Source organism: Rana temporaria, chromosome 1 (assembly GCF_905171775.1).
Source record: "Rana temporaria chromosome 1, aRanTem1.1, whole genome shotgun sequence".
NCBI classification, from domain to species: Eukaryota; Metazoa; Chordata; class Amphibia; order Anura; family Ranidae; genus Rana; species Rana temporaria.
In genome coordinates, this window is record NC_053489.1 from 284171554 (window position 1) to 284191188 (window position 19635).

The following is a 19635-nucleotide window of genomic DNA, read 5'->3' on the forward strand; positions in this document are numbered from 1 at the left end:
AAGAGGTACTTACCAGATCATCCCCTGGTTGAAAATTAATCCCAACACATTTCCACTTATATCAAATTCACAATAAGAAGGCTGCAGATAAAAAGCAAAATATTTTTAATAAATATACATATTAGTGTCACACATTATGTGTATGTGTATGACTACATATATCTGCTTGGAAACATTGGACATAAAGCAGCGGATGGAGCTCTACATCGGTACTGAGGGTACAGGGACAAGGGATGCTAGACAATACACAAGGTATGGTTTGCTTCCTCAAAAGTTGACCAGCACACTGGCAAATTATCATGAAAACAGCAAGTTCCCCAGTCTAGACACTGGTAATTACCGTAAACAGCATGCACACTTTAATCGCCCACCACTGCCACCAGATGTCAAGGAAGAAAGCTCACAGCAGTCTGCTAAATGGAGCAATATCAATGTCTGGTGGAGAAGTGACGAGAGTGCTTACTTTGGGTAGATGAAACAGTCCTATGATGCAGTTATCATAGCCTGCAATACTGCTGACAACTACAGGAAGTTAATTAATCAAACTGTAGCTGGCTGGGCACACGCAGGCACATACACATCTTGCATGCAATCTGGAGCACTTCCAAGGTGACCATACATTGTTTAAAATTTGACTGGTTTAGCAGGGACCAGCCAAATTTTGATCCATGCGTCATCACTGCTGCTCAACAGAACTTGATCTATCTATCAACTTGATTGGACCTATTGGAAAAAAGAATCTTGATCAGCAGCTTAGCCAATGGCTGGAACACAGATCTGTGTATTCTGGCAGAGGAGTCCCGCCGCTGTCAGAATACAATAGCACAGTGGGGAGGATTCCCTCATCCATCTAAAATGTGTGGACAGGGATTCATTTAGCTTGCTGGCTATACAAAAAAAAGTCATGTATGGGCAGTTTTAAGCCCGGTACACATGGGTCGAATACCAGCCAACATCGGCCGGTTCAGTAAGGCACTCTTTCTGACAGAAGGCGGTCATTTGGCAGGCTTCTGTCGGATGAGCATGCTGGAAAACCAGCAGCCAGCAGCCGATCAGCACCCGATCAACGTTCTCCGCCAATGACGAAGAGCACTGATGGGACAGCTCTGGCAGGACCCCCTGTCAGAACACAACAGCTCAGCAGGGGCGATCGCTGTACTAATGTCAGATTGTTTATACGGTGGCTTTGGCCTGAGCCGACAGTTCCGCTGGGTTGAACGGAAAAAAAATCAATAGTGTGTACCAGGCTATAGAGGGGTGGAGCAGCCAAATATTTACCATTACCACACACTTCTCGAATTCCTTAAGCTATCATGCAAGCTAGAATTCTTGTGACTTTTCCGCCTGACATACATACCCACACATGACAAACACACGATTTAAGGTACCTTGCCACCACCTGCACCTTGAAAAATATTTTGCCAATATCATTTATTTTACTGGTGGGAGCACACAAAAAGTTTCAACAATTTTTCTTGCTTAGAATGGGCTCTACAAATTACCCTGTTAATTTTGCATGCTGTTCAATCGATAGGGTTATGTATGCGAGACAGACTCTATATATTCCCTATATTATATATGTGAAACAGTGATTATACAACATATATGTGAATACATACCCATCCATATTCCAGATCCCAGCACCAACAGTAGTTAAAAAAACGTACAAAAACTGCTTGTAAGAAGTCACCAGTAAGAATAGTAACGTATGTGGTCATGATATCATTCACCGTAAGACGAACAAATTCCTGAAAAAAATATATATAAAAGAAAAACATTTTGGTGAAAGGGAACTGAAAGGGAACTTTTGTAGGGGGAAAAATCATAGCAAATCCCCAAAAATTTAAAATAAAATAAAAATATAACATATACAATTTGGGCACTATGCCTGTTTGTTAGGACCTGTTGTGCCTATTTTTTCTTTGCAGGCAGGCCAATAGGGTGCTCCAATTGGCCGCTGTAGATACGTCACGGCGCTGCCCCGCTCGGCCCCGCCTCCCTCTATAATATACCATTCATACTATCCAATGTTAGGCGCACGTATCCCTACGCCATGCGCACTCCTTCCTGTGCTGTCCGCGTCAATGGAGATTGGGTGGCGCCGCGCGTTGCTATGTTGTGACATGGCGCGCCCAGCCCCGCCCCTCCTCATTTACTTCCTATATAAAGATCACCGCCGCCTAGCCTGCCTGTCATGGCTGACGGCGGTGATGACATTGCATACTCCAGGACTGCACCAATTGAGGTACGTTCATTTCTTGCGCCTCCAGGATTAAAATATCATACCATAGAGGATTTTCTATGTGTCCTACGGACACTAATGGCTTTTTTGCTTGTTTGGTCTCTTACAGACAGTTAAAGTGGGGGTTCACCCTAAAAAAAATTCTAACATTACATTGAGCCGAGTTGTGAGAATGACATTATGCTGACCTTTTTTATTTTCTTGCCGTACATACCGTTTTATCTATATTTTCACCGCGGCTTCCGGGTATGTAATCCTGCGGGACTGGGCGTTCCTATTCACATGCTAATTGATTGACATGCTTCCCACCGCACCAACAAACCAATTATGATTTTAACATTTTTTGTATAAATTGTTAAAGCGGAGGTTCGGCCAATTTTTTTTTTAAAAGCCAGCAGCTACAAATACAGCAGCTGCTGACTTTTAAAAAATGGACACTTACCTGTCCAGCGCGCCCGCGATGTCAGCAGCCTGAGACTGAGCAATCGCTGCTTCTCCGGCCATCTTCGGTGAGGGAATCAGGAAGTGAAGCCTTGCGGCTTCACTGCCCGATTCCCTACTGCGCATGCGCGAGGTCCCCGCTCTCTCCTAGGGAACAGTGTTGCCCAGAAGACAGCGGGGGGGTGACCTGCCAGTCTGGTTTCCGCGCAGAGATCCGAACCCTGGAAGTGGTGCAAATACCTGTCTCAGACAGGTATCTGCACCACCCTCCCCCTGAAAGGTGTCAAATGTGACACCGGAGGGGGGGAGGGATCCAAAAAGCGGAGGTTCACTTTTTGTGTGAACCTCCGCTTTAATAAACTTTGAATATTATAACTTTTTCTGAATCTGAGTTGTTACCGTTAAAGTCCCACCTTGGGGGGGTTTTTCCTTTTCCATAGCATATACAATTACTACACAAGCTATATTTTAATTTAATATTGTTAAAAATTACTTTTCCAGTTCAACCTGCAGCAATGCTTGAGGTGATTGTATTTTCAAGACAAGTTTCCGAGGTATATACCCTTTTTCAGGGTCCAAGCAGTACTACTAATAGGTTGTACACACAGTTTTAGCAGAATGTTAAGTGAGACAACCTATTACAAAAGAAAAACCACAGACAAACATACACAGCTATGGTAATTAACCCCTTCCTGACGAGCGTACGCATTTATATGCGGCCTCGGCTTTCGGGGGTTATACCAGGATCATGCCTGAAGCTGCAGGCATGATCCTGATACCGTTGTTTAGAGAGGGCGATTGGCTATCCAGGCATAACAACCGATGCAGCAAAAGGCCGCTCGGTTGTTATACCGGAGGAGCGGGAGGGGACATCCCCCCTCCCGCCGCCTCCCGCCACTCTAACCAGGCCTCCCGTCCCACAAGAGACCCGATCCATGATCCGTCACTTCCGGCACCTTGTGTCAGACTGACATGAAGCTGTAAACGGCTTTGTGCCAGTCTCCTGAATGTAAACACGGAAGCAGCGAGTTACCAGTTACCCGGCTGCCAATGGCGCCGGTTTTAAAAAATACACAGTATTCAGAATCGCAGTTTTTGGCAATCCTAATACTTTGAAGTGCAAAAGAGGGAACAGGGGTTTCCCTCCATAAAGAGTACCTGTCACCACCTATTACTGTCACAAGGGATGTTTACATCCCTTGTGACAGCAAAAAAAATGATAAAACATAAAAAAAATATATATATATTTTTATGTAATAAAAATAAATAAAATAAATAAGATTTTTTTTTAAAAGCGCCCCGTCCCTGCAAGCTCGTGCAGCAAAGAAAACGCGTATGGAAGTTGCGCCCGCATATGTAAATGGTGTTCAAATCAAACATGTGAGGTATCGCTCCGATCGTCAGAGCGAGAGCAATAATTCTAGCCATAGCCCTCCTCTGCAACTTTAACCTGGTAACCGTAAAAAAAAATTAAAACATCGCAATGGAGATTTTTAGGTACAGTAGTTTGTCGCCATTCCAGGAGTGCGTGCAATTATAAAGCGTAACATGTTTGGTATCAATTTACTCGGCATAACATCATCTTTCACATTATACAAAAAAATTGGGCTAACTTTACTTTTTCATTTTTTTAAATTCATTAAAGTGTCTTTTTCTCAAAAAGTTGCGTTTCAAACACCGCTGCACAAATACCGTGTGACATAAAATATTGCAACAATTGCCATTTTATTCTCTAGATTCTCTGCTAAAAATGTATATATAATGTTTGGGGGTTCCAAGTAATTTTCTAGCAAAAAATACGGTGTTTAACTTGTAAACACCAAATGTCAGAAATAGGATTAGTCATGAAAGGGTTAAACTCGGATAGTCAGTGTTTTCAGGGTCATATTCATGCTTTTATTGATGGTTTTGTCCTTGTAACCTTTCTTCTGTAAGGAATCTGATTTTGAGATGTTTATTTCACCTTCTGGGTCGGAGCATATTCAGTGATATCTTATGGCCTGGCTGTTTGATGGCCCATTTGGTGTGCAATGATCAGGCCATCACCATCAAACCAGCAGATACAGGGGGAGCAGATTTACAATAGGTGCAATGCTGCTCCCTATCTATATTACCAATTGTAATCCCACTTGTTGGAAAATGTCTGCTACATAAACAAGTCAAACCCCTCAAAAATATATAAACTACACCATATAGTTCAGATCTACACAAATCAACATTCATATGTGCAATGTTTTCAAATAGAATAGTGATATCTATTATTTATACCACACTCTTTCTGTACCATATATTTATTCTGTAACAATCTCTCCAGTATTTATATATATTCTGTATATATATATATATATATATATATATATATATATATATATATATATATATATATATATATATATTTTATATCCCTGGTGTTCCTGCTAGTCCCTCTGCTTTCGTGTTAAAAACTGACCACGCTTAGCAGGAGAGCTTATCGTGGTCTGTTCCCTATCTATGCTGGGAACTCAGGCTACTCTCAGGCTGCTCTCCTCCAATGACAGACGTTCTCAATGGGGATTATCCCCATTGAGAACGTCGGTTAATGACGAAACGTTGTCTGGGAAGGCGCACACTGACGTCACCGCGTTCCATCTGAAGGAGGAAGGGCTCCTATTGCCGGCCGGCATACATACACGCTTTTAATCATGAGATGTTTGTAAGTACATGTCTTATGCATTTTTATTAAATATTTCGTATGGTATCACGCTATGGTCCGTTTTTATTTATATACTGAGGATATGTTCAATCATCGATGTGGTGCAATTTGAGATCTGCTCCCTGGATCCCTCCCCAGTCTGATGCTAATCTGATGTGGAGCCCATTGAATAGAATCTGTCTACATGCCTAATGTTTGGGTGGTTCTGGTAAGCGGCTTTCAGTTTGGTGGTGGTGTGTTCACACTGAAGTTTTGCTGACACATGGTGGTGCTGCTACGAACTTTTTATTGGACTGAATGTGCTTTTATTCATATTATCTATTATCATTGCTTTTTACCAGCCTGATATCTGGTTTTCTACTTGGCGCAGTTTACTTTTATATTGGACTTTATATGCTTATCACATTTCTTCTGCTGCCTTGACGCATATATATTTAGAACGTTTTTGACAAGCGCAGTTTTTTCTCCCTATAGTACCAATAAAGTTTGTTCCATCTCCAAACTAGAAACTCGATGGATTTTTAATATGAAATCTTTTGTTCCGTATGGGTTAAATGTTGTTTGGGACATTAATTGTTTTTTAAACAATGCTTAGGCCATGTCCCGCACGTTAAATTCTTTTTAAGATTTTTCTTAATTCAATCAGTATGTATTTATTTTAATTCTTCTTTAATATGTTTATTTGATAAAGAAAATTTTTAATGATGTACAATCATTTACTTATTAACATTATTGATGCATTGTAATACATTGTGGTGTAGGTATGGCGGCTCTCCTCTGAGTTTTTCTCTGTCATTGCTCATGTTCCGTTATATGTGTTTTCTCCTTTTCCTCCACAAGATGGCAGTCATCTGCTTATATCTCCTCCTAGTCTGCTGCACTCCATATACGTCGCACGTTAATACGTGGACGTTCGTTTCTCTCTCCCATAGTCCCTGTGAAATTGCCCTCAACCATAATGGCGGTTTGGGCTATTTAACCTCCCTGACGGTATGATTCTGTCTGGAATTACGTACCAAAAGCGGTACAATTATTTTGCAAGGAAATTTGGCGTTTTATACTGTAGGCCTGCAATTCTTAGGAATAACTCATTAAAATCTGACCAAACAAGAGTCTAGTAGGCATCCCGGGTATGATTTTTTTTTAAAAACAAAATTTTAAATTATAATATAATAAATAACTATAAATAATTATAACAAATAATAATATAATTATACTAAAAAATATTCAATAATGTAATCAACTCAAAGGGCCATATTCTCAAAGAATTACGCCGGCGTATCAGCAGATACGCCGACGTAAGTCCGAATCTAAGGCCGTCGTATGTTTAAGCGTATTCTCAAACTGAGATACACTTAAACATGCCTAAGATACGACGGCCAGCGCCGTTGTATCTTAGGCTGCAATATCTACGCTGACCGATAGGTGGCGTTTCCATAGCGGTCAGCGTAGAATATGCAAATGACTAGTTACGCGGATTCACGAACGTACGCTTGCCCGTCGTAGTGATTTAACGTCGTTTCCGTAAGAGATTTGCGGCGTAAAGATAAACATGCCCCCTAGGTGGCGTACTCAATGTTAAGTATGGCCGTCGTTCCCGCGTCTCAATTTTAAAATTTTACGTCGTTTGCGTAAGTCGTCCGTGAATGGCGCTGGACGCCATTTACGTTAACATCAAAACAAATGACGTCCGTGCGACGTCATTTAGCGCAATGCACGTCGGGTAATTTACCCGACGGAGCATGCGCAGTTCGAACGGCACGGGGGCGCACTTAATTTAAATACAAGCCGCCCCCTTGGAGTTACGAGGGGATACGCCGGGCCAATTACACTACGCCGCCCCAAACTACGGAGCAAGTGTTTGGGGAATACAGCACTTGCTCCTGTAAGTTGGGGCGGCGTAGTGTAAATGGCTTACGCTACGCCCGCCTCAAATCTACAAGAATCTGGCCCAAAATCACTGAAATTTGCTGAGTTGCAGAATTGTCGCTGTCATTACTTTTATTTTTTTATGACGAATTTCCCCACAAATCGCTATCGCACAATTCTGCAAGTGATTATAATGTATTATCGCTGTTTTCTAGCTGATCTAAAACCATTTTTGACATAAAGGGACACTTTTGGTTGCTATGGACAATCTACAGTTTGCAGGCAGAAAGAACAGTTTATTATTATATAAAAGGACATGTAGGGCACTGGGCAGACCACTAGGGACAAGGGGGGGTGTGTATTTTTTACATACAGTACTGTAATCTATAAGATTACAGTATACTGTATGTAATGTGTTTGTTTACTTTTTGAATGTGGCGCCATTCTCCGCCCCCGTGCGTCGTAACGTCGCAAGGAACGGAGATCGGCGGCACACGGGGACACTGTGAATCGAGCGAGGTCCCGCTCGCTCACACAGCGGGGAGGCATCGCAGGATCCAGGGACAAGGTGAGTAACTTGTCTGTGGATGCTGCGAAAGGTAAGCCGTGCTGCGCCGCTGCACGCTCTGCACAGCTACCCCGAGCGTGACTCGGGGATACCGATAATAGCATTGAAAAACCACCCCGAGTCACGCTCGGGGATACCGCTAAGGGGGTTAAGGGATAGAATGATGACGCACGCCCAGCAGCCTATCCCCGACTACGTCCTGTTTGTGACGAAAGGCGTAGGTGTGGCCTAGCTGGGTGACATCATCACGCAATATACGGAGATACGCGACGACGGAATTTGAGCAGACGGAGGAAGGCTAGAGGAGACGCCATCCTATCCAACTTTTATCCATATTGCGCTGAATTACTCGTCTTATTGTTACACTGGTGTCTGATTGGTGGAACACATACGGTCCGGAACTGTTTTCTACACTTTCCAGTCTCAGAAGCAATGAATATATGTCTCTTTATTTCCTGGCTCAACCTGTGCCCAAAAGTGACTCCTGTTACACAGTCTTATTGGGAAGACTTGATAAAACATCCCTGAGCCCTATGAGACCGCTGCAATACCGGTCTTTTCTTTTGGTAAGGAGATTACATTCTCACTTATCGGGTGTCCCTTTCGGTGGAGGATTTCTATCTTAATCAAGTTACATATGAAAATCACTTATGAACTTTCTTATCCATTCGTTTGGTTTTTGGAACATGTGTTTTGGACTATTCTTTTAGTAGTTTTTTTCTTGTTTCTTTTTTGTCACAGATTATTTCACCAATTCAGTTTTCATTTGTTTTTTGGTGGTCAATATTAATTCTTTAGCGCTGTACTATCTTGTTTTTTTAGTTCTATTTTTACTTTGGTATTTGAGTAATTAGTACTGGCAGCTATTTTACATTCACGTGTGTTCACTTTTATTCATTACTAGCTGAATACCCGGCGTTGCCCGGTCTTCCTATCTTAAGCTTTTGGGGAGGAAAATTATAGTAATATAAATATACCCATCTTTTATATAAGGGTGTAGGTAAGGGTTAATTTAACTGTCATATATTTTTATTTGGCATATAAGTAATATGTGTACCAGGTATTATTGAAATATCTCCAGGCGTACAGAAGTTTTGTGGGAACATACATTTCCCATTGATTTGCATGGGACTTTAAACAAAAACCCCGACCCTCACAAATGGGGGTAGTTAAGGGATAAATTAACTATCCTATAGTTTAAGTGGACATATAAGTAACATGTGACCAAGTGTTATCGAAATATCTACAGCCGTTTGGAAGTTATGAAGTAACATGTATTTCCCATAGAGTTGAATGGGACTTTAAAGGAAAACCCTGACCATGGCAAATGGGGGTGGGTAAGGGTTAAACCACCTATCCTATGTTTGTTGCTGACATATAAGTAACATGTGTGCCAAGTTTCATGTTAATATCTTTAGCCGTTTGGACGTGATGCTGGAACATGAAGTAACATGTATTTCCCATAGAGTTGAATGGGACTTTAAAGAAAAACCCCGACCATGGCAAATGGGGGTGGGTAAGGGTTAAACCACCTATCCTATGTTTGTTGCTGACATATAAGTAACATGTGTGCCAAGTTTCATGTTAATATCTTTAGCTGTTTGGACGTGATGCTGGAACATGAAGTAACATGTATTTCCCATAGAGTTGAATGGGACTTTAAAGAAAAACCCCGACCATGGCAAATGGGGGTGGGTAAGGGTTAAACCACCTATCCTATGTTTGTTGCTGACATATAAGTAACATGTGTGCCAAGTTTCATGTTAATATCTTTAGCCGTTTGGACGTGATGCTGGAACATACATACATACATACATACACACACACACGTGGCGTTTTATATATATAGATTCTTTGTTAGCGCAGTGTTTTTTCTGCCTTTGGCAGAAATATTTTTTCTCAATACACAGCAATTACCACCAAACACACTTCTAGTGACTATGGATGTAGAATTTCTGTACAGGAACATCTCTCCCAACGATGATATTGCTGCATGTCACACATTTTTATCATCCTTACCAAACCACAAATACAGCGCTAAGGATGTTGCATAGCTCATTGAATTCATTCTAACACACAACTACTCCACTTTCAATACAGGGGGTCCCCGACTTACGAACAAGTTAGGGACGAAAATGTTCGTAAGTCAAAAACCGCATGCGCAGAATGGCAATTACATAATTTTCTGATGTTTTCCGATGTTCCGTCGAATGGCCGCACATGATCTGGCACAGAGCGGCTTCCCTGCCACAGTATATGTACGGTGGGCGGTCTGCAAATGGCTAATGCACATTTTGCAGACAAATTATATAACGTTTTAATCACATTTCATTGTTATAACATATCAATATCTGACATACTCAGAGATGCTGTAGTGGAATAATCTGATGCAAATATAAAAAATGATATGGTAGACAGTGGCGTTGCGATAAAACAGCAATCAGTTCTCAGATCATACTAATATCCAATACAACGTTTTGTGTATTCCAGTTTAGTTTGGTCAGTTTAAAGTGAAAGTTTTGGTTAGAGCCAAAGAGGTTTAGAACCTTTTTAGGTTTTTACGGATATCTATGTCCCATTGGGGAGACTGGTCCTCAATGCCTTCCTGACAGCGACAACTGTAAAATGATCAGTTTCTCTTTACATTCTGTCCAAGGACATCTTTCATTGGGGCAGGAATTGAGAGTAAATTTCCACAACAGAGATGCAGGTATATGAAACCACAGATTAAAATACTGACAATAAAAACAGCACAAAGGAACTTTTCCTTCCATACTTAAAAAAAAAAAAATAGTAGCTGGCATTCTACTTTAAGGCACCTATAGACTTTAGCCACATATGGTCCTTTGTTTCCTAAATTCTTGTTTGGACAGCAATGGACCCATCTATGATATTTGAAGACTAATAGCCCTGTACACACGACCGGTTTTCCTGCCAGGAAAACCGGTCAAGAGAACGTTTGGCCGGGAAAACCAGACGTGTGTATGCTTCAGGCTGGGCTCACACTAGTGCGGTGCGAATTTCAGCTCTCTTATCTCTGCAGAGAGATAAGAGAAGTGTTCAGCAGATCCATTGCGTTTTAGCTGCAGATTAGCTGCAAATTTGGAGACCTGGGAGAGGGGAGGGGGAGGGGGGAAGTGTATTGAGCTGAATGAGACAAATACTGAAGAGAAATGAACACATCTGCGAATTCAGCTGCGTACCCATAGAAGATAATGGGACTGAATTTGCACCTGAGCCGCACCGCAAGACCTAAAAAACGCACACGGTTTGGCAGCAATGCGCAGTGCGAATGCATCGCACATATGTGAACCAGCCTCATTGAAAACAATGTATTTTGAAATGTTCTGCGAATTGGATGCGGTTTAAGCCGTACTCAATTCGCATAGGTGTGAACCTGGCCTTAAAGCAGTTTTCCTGTCAGGAAAACAGACAGGAATCCAGACGGGAAAATAGAGAACCTGTCGGGATTCCCGACGGCTTTTTTGCCGCCAGATTTACTAATACTCTATGGGAAACACTGCGAGACAGTGCCCATGGAGCATACACACGGCCGGGATTCCCGGCCAAAGCTCCATGGCAGTTTTTCTGTCGTGTTCTCGGCTTTCGCCTTGGTTTTCACAGCGACTTTTTACCGCCGTGATGCCACGTACACACGATTGGAATTTCCGATGGAAAAAGTCAGATGGACTTTTTCCATCGGATATTACGATCGTGTGTAGCCCCATCAGAGTTTTGATGAGTTCCCTCGGAGTTTAGCTATAGAACATGTTCTATTTTTCTCCGATGGAATTCCGTCGGCATTCCGAAGTGATTTGGCCGGGCAAAAGTGTATGCGGCAGAAGTAATCATTTTATAAATAGATGTTTTTAGTTATACATGTGTACATTTATTTCCAACAACTGTTTCAATTAATAAGTGTAGGAAAAACAATCCAGTGTTTTACTGACCTGTCCCACCATTGTCTCCCAACATGGTCCTCGAGGAACATCTGATGGATCAACAACAAAAGGACCACCTGTTGAATTTTCTGAATACGATGCATTAAACAGATTTGCATACCACATTGTCATGTTATGCTGCACAACCTTTTCTTCTTGACGCTATGGAAAGTGATAAAGAAGAAAAGTTGTAAACAAATGTAAAATGTAAGGAAATATAAGGACAATTATGAAGCATAAAAATAACTAAACTATTAAAAGATTGTAACATAAGATATTATGTATGAAAAAATTACCATTTAATAATTTGTTTACCTTATATGAATATGCTATATAATTATTTTTATACATTCTACTATAGTATTTGATTGTATTATATTTTATTATATTATATTTCCTTTTACTGTACCTTTAGATTTATTTCATCCATTAGAGCAATCAGGAAGGTGTACAGGTTGCCCAGAAATAAAGCAAATATTCGTCCCAGTTGCCATCTTAATGCTATACGTGGGTGATAGTTTTCCAATCCACTGACCACATCAAACATTGTTGGACAAAACATCCCAAGCAGAGACATGACTGTATTAACCTATCACAACAAGGAGAAGATATGTGTAAATTATTTATACACAGTTCTTACTAGATTACTTTCTACATTTAATGTAAAGTCATTACAAAAGGCAGTAATGATGTCATAAACGAAGTAACCCTTATGAAACCCATTTTAGTTTAGTGAAGTCAGATCTCTGAATTTTGAGTCATGACTGCCAGCCATTGATGTCTTACCCTTTAACCCATGGGTGCTCAACCTGTGGCCCTCCAACTGTTGCAAAACTACAAGTCCCATCATGCCTCAGCCTTTGGGAGTCATGCTTGTAACTGTCAGCCTTGCAATGGCTCATGGGACTTGTAGCTGGAGGGCCACAGGTTGAGTACCCATGCTTTAACCCACAACATTTATATGGATTTATATCCAAAAGCAAAGCTTTAGGTGCCAAGTGAAGCAACGTTAAAGTGGTCCTTCCTCCCTTTCACTAAAAATCACATCGTCATACAGCTCTGCATGTTGATATGAAATAATTTAGCATTCATTACTTAAAAGGCATTATAAACATTCCTACCTGCACTTTTATTTTTCACATCTATAAGATGTGCATTGATCATGTAATTGCATGGTGTAATGTGGTGCCATGTATACACTTATATGTAGTAGAGTATTTTATTTCTGCATCAGCAATTTCTGTTTAACTGAACGTGCTATACACGCCCCAAAAAAACTCAATATAGTACACAGGACGTGTGTAGTACGTCCAGTCCTTCCTTTTTAATGTTTCAATTTTTTAGCATGTAAAAATATTAACAAACAAAAACAAACAAAAGTCAGCAGGGCAGAAGGACTGGACTTACTACACATGTTCTGTGTACTATATTGAGTTTTTTTGGGGCGTGTATAGCACATTCAGTTAAACAGAAATTGCTGATGCAGAAACAATTATTTTAGAGTGAGGGGTTTATTTGGTATTTGTTTGGGCACATAGTCCACATAGACCATCCTCTGCACTGCCGGCTTTCACCGATGTCAGTCTGCAATCGTGACCGGGAAGACTACCCTGTATTAGAGCGATCTGAAAGCTTGGCTTGAACTGCCCGTGGAGTGCAGAATGGAAAGGATGATGCCAATGGCAGTGAGGAGGATAGTCTATGTTGACAGCTTTACCCCGGATGCCTACATACTTAGATGTGCCTCTTTTAATCATCAACCATGTGAGTTGCTAAATGTAACCATATTGCTACACTTAGAGGCGCCTCTCTTCTCTTTTATACTCTTTTATACTCAGTTGTGATATGAGCTACTTGTATATCAAGACATCACTTGTATCAAGTCAAAATTTGTTAAATTTAGCTTGTCTTGCAAAAAGTTTTCATACCAAGGTTTTACTGTATTTACTTTAGATGCGCATTTGGGGTGCCATACAGTTCAAGCTTTTAAAGTAGTATGTGAATTATAGGTACTAACCTCATTCCTTTCCCACCATCCATAGTTTTCATAGCCTTCCAGAGCAAACTGCTGGGATCTTCGAACAACAAAATAAATTAGATACCCACTGCCTGCAAGCGTGCACATTACAAGGAAGTTGGCAAGAACTCGAAGAAAGCGGACTAAATGAATATTTTCCTCTTTTCTGTTTTCTTGTTCTTCTAAAATGGATTCCTGTCATTTTAAATTGACAACAAAAACAGAATTATTAAAACCGGTAAAAGAAACGTGTTCTATACTGAAAGCGGAGGTCCACACAAAATGGATCCTCTGCTTTTTGGAACCCTCCGGTGTCACATTTGGCACCTATCAGGAGGGAGAGGGGTGCAGATACCTGTCTAAGACAGGTATTTGCACCCACTTCCGGGCATTGACTCCCGCGGAGATCACGCCCCTTCCCATCCCCCCCGCTGTCTTCTGGGAAACACACAGGTCCCAGAAGACAGCGGGATCAGTTAAGACGCGCAGCACGACTCACACATGCGTAGTAGGGAACCAGGAAGTGAAGCCGCAACGCTTCACTTCCTGATTCCCTCACTGAGGATGGCAGCGGGGGCAGTCGAGAGCTGAGCAATTGCTCGGCTTCGGCTACCGCCATCGCGGGCACCCAGGACAGGTAAGTGTCAATTTTTTAAAGGTCAGCAGCTGCAGTATTTGTAGCTGCTGGCTTTTAATATTTATTTTTTTAGGCGGACCTCCGCATGAATGTGGTATATGTCTACTGACACTACTTTTACCTAGGTATGCCATTTGTGCTGATGAACAGTAAAGAATCATGCAGATAACAGAGAAACGAGGCAGAAGACAGTAATGACATTTAGTGCTTGTGATTGGTATACACTATAGAGTGATATGCTTTGTCCATATTTCATGTCAGTGGTTTACAACTGCTTTAAATAGTTTGTTTGGACCAAGCTGGTCCAAACAAACTGCACCCTGTTCCAAATTATTATGCAAATTCTATTTCAGTGTCACAAAGATTAAGTATTTTGTTTTTTTAGTTTAACTCATGGATGGAATTGTGTCTCAGGGCTCTTTTGATCACTGAAAACAATCTCGGACACCTGTGATAATTAGATTGCCAGGTGAGCCCAATTAAAGAAAAAACTACTAAGGGGTCCTATGTTAAAATGTAACGTGACCTGTTAAAATGTTTAAAAAGTTAAAACGTTGTTCAAAGTTTGATTAAAAAAGCTTTTGATGGGGGCGTGGCCGAGCCGGCAGCAGGGATGGACGCCTAACTGAGAAGCTCCTGCCACCTCAGACAGCCCAAAGGCTTAAGCAGCGATTTTTGGCAGCAGTTGTGAGTGGGAAGTATCCCACAAGGTAGCCATACCCACCCTACTTCCACCCCTGGCAACTTTTGGGGCAAAAAACACCACCCGAGACCGCCGGACACAGCGTTACCGAATCCGGGGAGGCGCCATAGGAAAGACCGCGGCTTCGGCCTAGTCACGGAAGTCGCGGCCGTTTTGGCCCCCCGGCGGCGGCTCTCAGCATCACACCAGACCTCACCGAGTGAGCTAACACTCCAACACCTCCTGGAGAAGGGTCAGCAAGACCGGGGGACATCACTGAGGTACAGCACAGCCTATCCTGCAGACCAGAAAGACCTCAGGTACCTCACGTTCGGCAGCCATACTGATCCCCTCACAGAAGACCTCCCTCACTCACCACTGTCCCTCCTTGTTCCCCATTGCTCCTAAACCCTCAGAGGTGATAACCAGAGGGACAGGGGACTTTGCTTCCATGCATTCGGCCCGGGGTTGAGCTGTTTGAGAGGCCACAACCGTTATATGTACTTTTTATGCACCCTTGGCCTGGCAACCATATTGGCCCACCCTGAAACTGCCTGTTTAACCCCACAGTGGCTGAGTGTCAGTTAGCTACCTGCTCCCACATTGTACACTTCCCAGAGAAACATTATTATAAATCCCCCTCACCTCACAAGGGACTATTGCTATTGAACCGTGACATTATTCTGTCTGACAGAACGGAGAACAATTGACTAGCTGGCTGTTTATAACTGATGACAGATACTTGCTCTTAGTGGGAACTGGATAGCATGGGCACTGCTTCCCGACGTTCTTCGGCATCTCGCTCCCGATCCCCGAGGGAAAATACAGAGCAACAGGGTCAAAACACAGCGGTACAGTTTTGCACCCCCCGTGGAAATATGGCGACGAACCGCCGAGGGTCCCCTCAAATTCAGACCCTTTCGCAATCTAGTCCCCAGTCACAAGCTGACATAGTGCTCATGACGCATGAATTAGACCCATCGCATCCACCGATAAGAGACCAGGTCGGGACCGGCACCAACACTTTACCTCACCTTAGCATCCTGGATCTAAAGTCAGTGGCGGCTGACATAAAAGACACCCTTTCTGCAGCCATCGCAGAACTCCGTATTGATCTACGCTCCTTGTCTGATAGGGTCTCTCGCACCGAACAGACAATAGATGACCATGACATGGTGCTCCAGAAATCTACCAGGAAAATAGACGACCATACCCTTCAGCTGAGAGAGGTAAATCGTCATCTAGAGGACCTTGACAACAGAGGTCGCCGCCGGAACCTGCGGGTGAGGGGACTGCCTGAAGTAATTGAGGGAGATCAAGTCCAAAAGGAGATCGTCACCCTATTTAATTCCATTATAGGGAAACCCCCCCAGTCTAATATCGACTTCGAGAGAATACAGCGGGCCCTCCGCCCCAAGGGGAGAGATACAGACCCCCCTAGGGATGTGATATGTTGCTTGCCCGACTTCAAGCTGAAAGAAGAGATTCTGAGTCGGGCCAGAGGCCAAAAACTTAAATGCGGAGATGCTCCAGTTCAAATATACCAAGATCTCTCGGGAATTACACTACAACATAGACGTGACCTCAAACCTCTATTGGAAGCCCTGCAATCAAGAGAGATCAGGTATAAGTGGAAGTTTCCTGTTTGCCTTTCTGCCTCACACCAAGGTCGCAATGTGGCACTGAGAGTGCCAGAGGATCTACCCAGATTCTGTGAAACACTCGGACTACCACCAATCTCAGTGCCCAATTGGTACGCACCTTACCGTCGTTCAGTAGGTAGATGGGGTAAACCGCCAGAGGTACCCATGGAAACCCAATCAGTAAGTTATCGCAGAAGAAGATCTTCCTCCAGTTCCAGATTCTCCCAGGGACCCACGGGAGCAGGAAGGGACCAAGATCAGTCAACTCCCCCGGTAACCCGGAGGGCCAGAAGGGACAATTGTGAGTGATCTCCTGAAGCAATCTCATATTTACCCTCTTTGTCAATAACATTATTAATACAGCTTGTTGTTTAATTTGTGCCATCACCTATTAAGAGGAATGTCTCACTTAAACCATTTTATTAGAGGAATATATAGCTATTGCAGGTTGACCCTCTATTTATAACCATATTCTCTTGGTGAGGGAGTGTATAACTGTTAGCTTTGCTGTACTAAGCCCACACAGCGGGGTGGTACTTACTTACCTCCCTCACTCCGAGAAGTGCTATAGGGAAATGCTTTAGGCCCTGACATAAATATAGGGAGATAGCTACTAAATATTCCTCTTTTCATTTTTCATTTGTTTCTGATGTAATATTACATGGGCAATTCTTTATAGTCCCCCCTCCCCCAGGATACATTTGGCCTCACGGAGGCCTTTAAATAGTGATGAGGGCAGAGGCGAGTTTCCCAAAATATCATTATCAGAACCTGTAACCCACACTACTTGTGGGACTAAATAACTCCAAAAGTTTAACTTTTGTCGTCTATGGTCTTGGCTATAACAAAATAGTATGTCAGCATTACCCTAGTAAACAGACACACAAAAATTCCAAGAATGGGAATGACATGCAAAAAGGCATCTCAATTCTACACCAGAAATACTCATAGTGATCAATAGATCACAACAGGAATGTAGAAACTCCCGGGCTTGTCTTGTAAGGTTAATACTTCATTTATTTCTCTTTCTTTGGCCCCGGTAGCAGATTGATATGTCCCGGGCTGTTACTCTATTGTATCTTAATGTTGGCTAGTAGGAGGGTATTATTTGGATAATTTACAAAGTGATAAAGAATTAACATATTCTTGTTTAGGTTTTGTTTTGATTCCTAAACATAGTGGACATTGTTGCCAATATACACCTCGGGGCTGGACTCACACTGAGAGATTCAGAAAATTGATTTACACCCTGCCAACACCTGGCTATGTACTAAAGGGTAGGGGTTCTTTCATTCTGTTAAACACGCTCCTTAATTTTTGTACTCTCTCAGTTTGACTCAAATCTGGGGTGGCATGGACCCACTACATTGGTTATTTACAGTTCATTTTTAGATCTAAGATTTAAAGTTTACTTAAGGCGTTTCGCTTTTGTTGTTGGTTTTGGTCAACCCCAAAACAGTGGTGCACTGGGGCTTCTGACCCCCTTTGGAGTGGAAGACTTGGTGCACCCTGTATATCTCCGATTATACTGTGTATATAGTAAGTGTGTGTGGATCTTATTCCTCCACTTAATCGGTACTTAAAAGTAATAGGGCATAGGCCCTCATAGCTAATTTACACCCTGTATAGTTAATCTCTTTAGACGCAAGTTTTACCCTTATCTGTCCCAGATCTTCCCCAACCTACGTTTACCCCTTTCTCTTTAGGCTTCCCCCTATACAAAGATGTGCCCCATCCCGCCCCCACCAACTGCTGCGATAAAGAAGGGACCTTTAGACCACATCAAACTTTATTCTTTAAACACACGAGGTTTAAATACCCCGGAGAAGCGTTCTAGCCTACTCTATACCCTTAAAAAGGAGAAAGTACACATTGCATTGGTCCAAGAAACTCACTTCCGCTCAGACGGAATTCCAAAATTGACGGATAGAAATTTCCCCATGGTCTTCCACGCATCTAATGAGTTTGCGAAATCTAAAGGGGTGTCGATATTAGTTTCCAAACAATGCCCCCTTCAAATCACAGACATCCAAAGGGATCCCCAAGGTAGATTCATCTTTATCCGATGTTCCCTACATAATTTGACATATACCATAGCCAATATCCATGCCCCAAACACAAAACAAGTATCCTTTTTTCGTACGGTCCTCTACCAGCTAACAGCCTTTCAAAGGGGTACACTTATCCTTGGAGGAGATTTTAATGTCCCTTTAATGCCATCTCTCGATACATCAAATGGCTCTTCTTGCCTTAAATTCAGTGCCTTGAAGGCCATAAAATCAAGCTTGACTACACTATCCCTACACGACGCTTGGCGTACCTTACACCCAAACGAAAAAGACTTTACCTATTACTCACCTCTACACAAGAAATATTCGCGTATAGACTATTTTTTTCTTTCACAAAATGACCTAACCTCATTACTTGACGCTACTATTGAACCCATGTGGCTGTCGGATCACCATCCGATTACCTTATCCCTTAAGACCCCCATTCACCGTCCCAAATCACAAATTTGGAGATTGGATGACTCCATTCTGTTGGATACCCAAAACAATGTGCGCATCTCTGAGGTTCTGTCAAATTACTTTGTCGAGAACTCGACTGCCGATACACCGGCACCACTAGTATGGGCTGCACACAAATGTGTGGTTCGGGGTACGCTCATCTCACTGACGGCCAAAAGGGCCAAGTTAAGAAAAGCACATATACAAGAACTCTCAGATAAAGTTAAGGCTTTGGAACACAGACACAAAAACACGCTAGATACAAACATTCATGAAGAATTGTTAAAAGCACGAGAAGAACTTTTGGGAGCAATCCGTAAAAAGCTTATACAGAAATACACCCTTACTAATAAGCTCTTTTACGAACACAGCAATAAATCAGGTAAACTACTAGCA

At 42.3% G+C, this 19635-nt stretch overlaps 1 protein-coding gene across 1 annotated transcript in view; it reads right to left on the reverse strand.

Annotated features, from left to right (window-relative positions):
* The window catches only part of TMC1 (transmembrane channel like 1), a 95737-nt gene that overhangs the window by 35187 nt on the left and 40915 nt on the right, over window positions 1-19635 (reverse strand). The window contains exons 9-13 of the mRNA XM_040356383.1: window positions 13771-13965; window positions 12163-12342; window positions 11763-11915; window positions 1620-1748; window positions 14-81 (exon numbers count right to left, since the gene is read on the reverse strand). Coding sequence (XP_040212317.1) covers window positions 14-81; window positions 1620-1748; window positions 11763-11915; window positions 12163-12342; window positions 13771-13965 — 725 coding nt within the window. The remainder of the gene's footprint in view (window positions 1-13; window positions 82-1619; window positions 1749-11762; window positions 11916-12162; window positions 12343-13770; window positions 13966-19635) is intronic.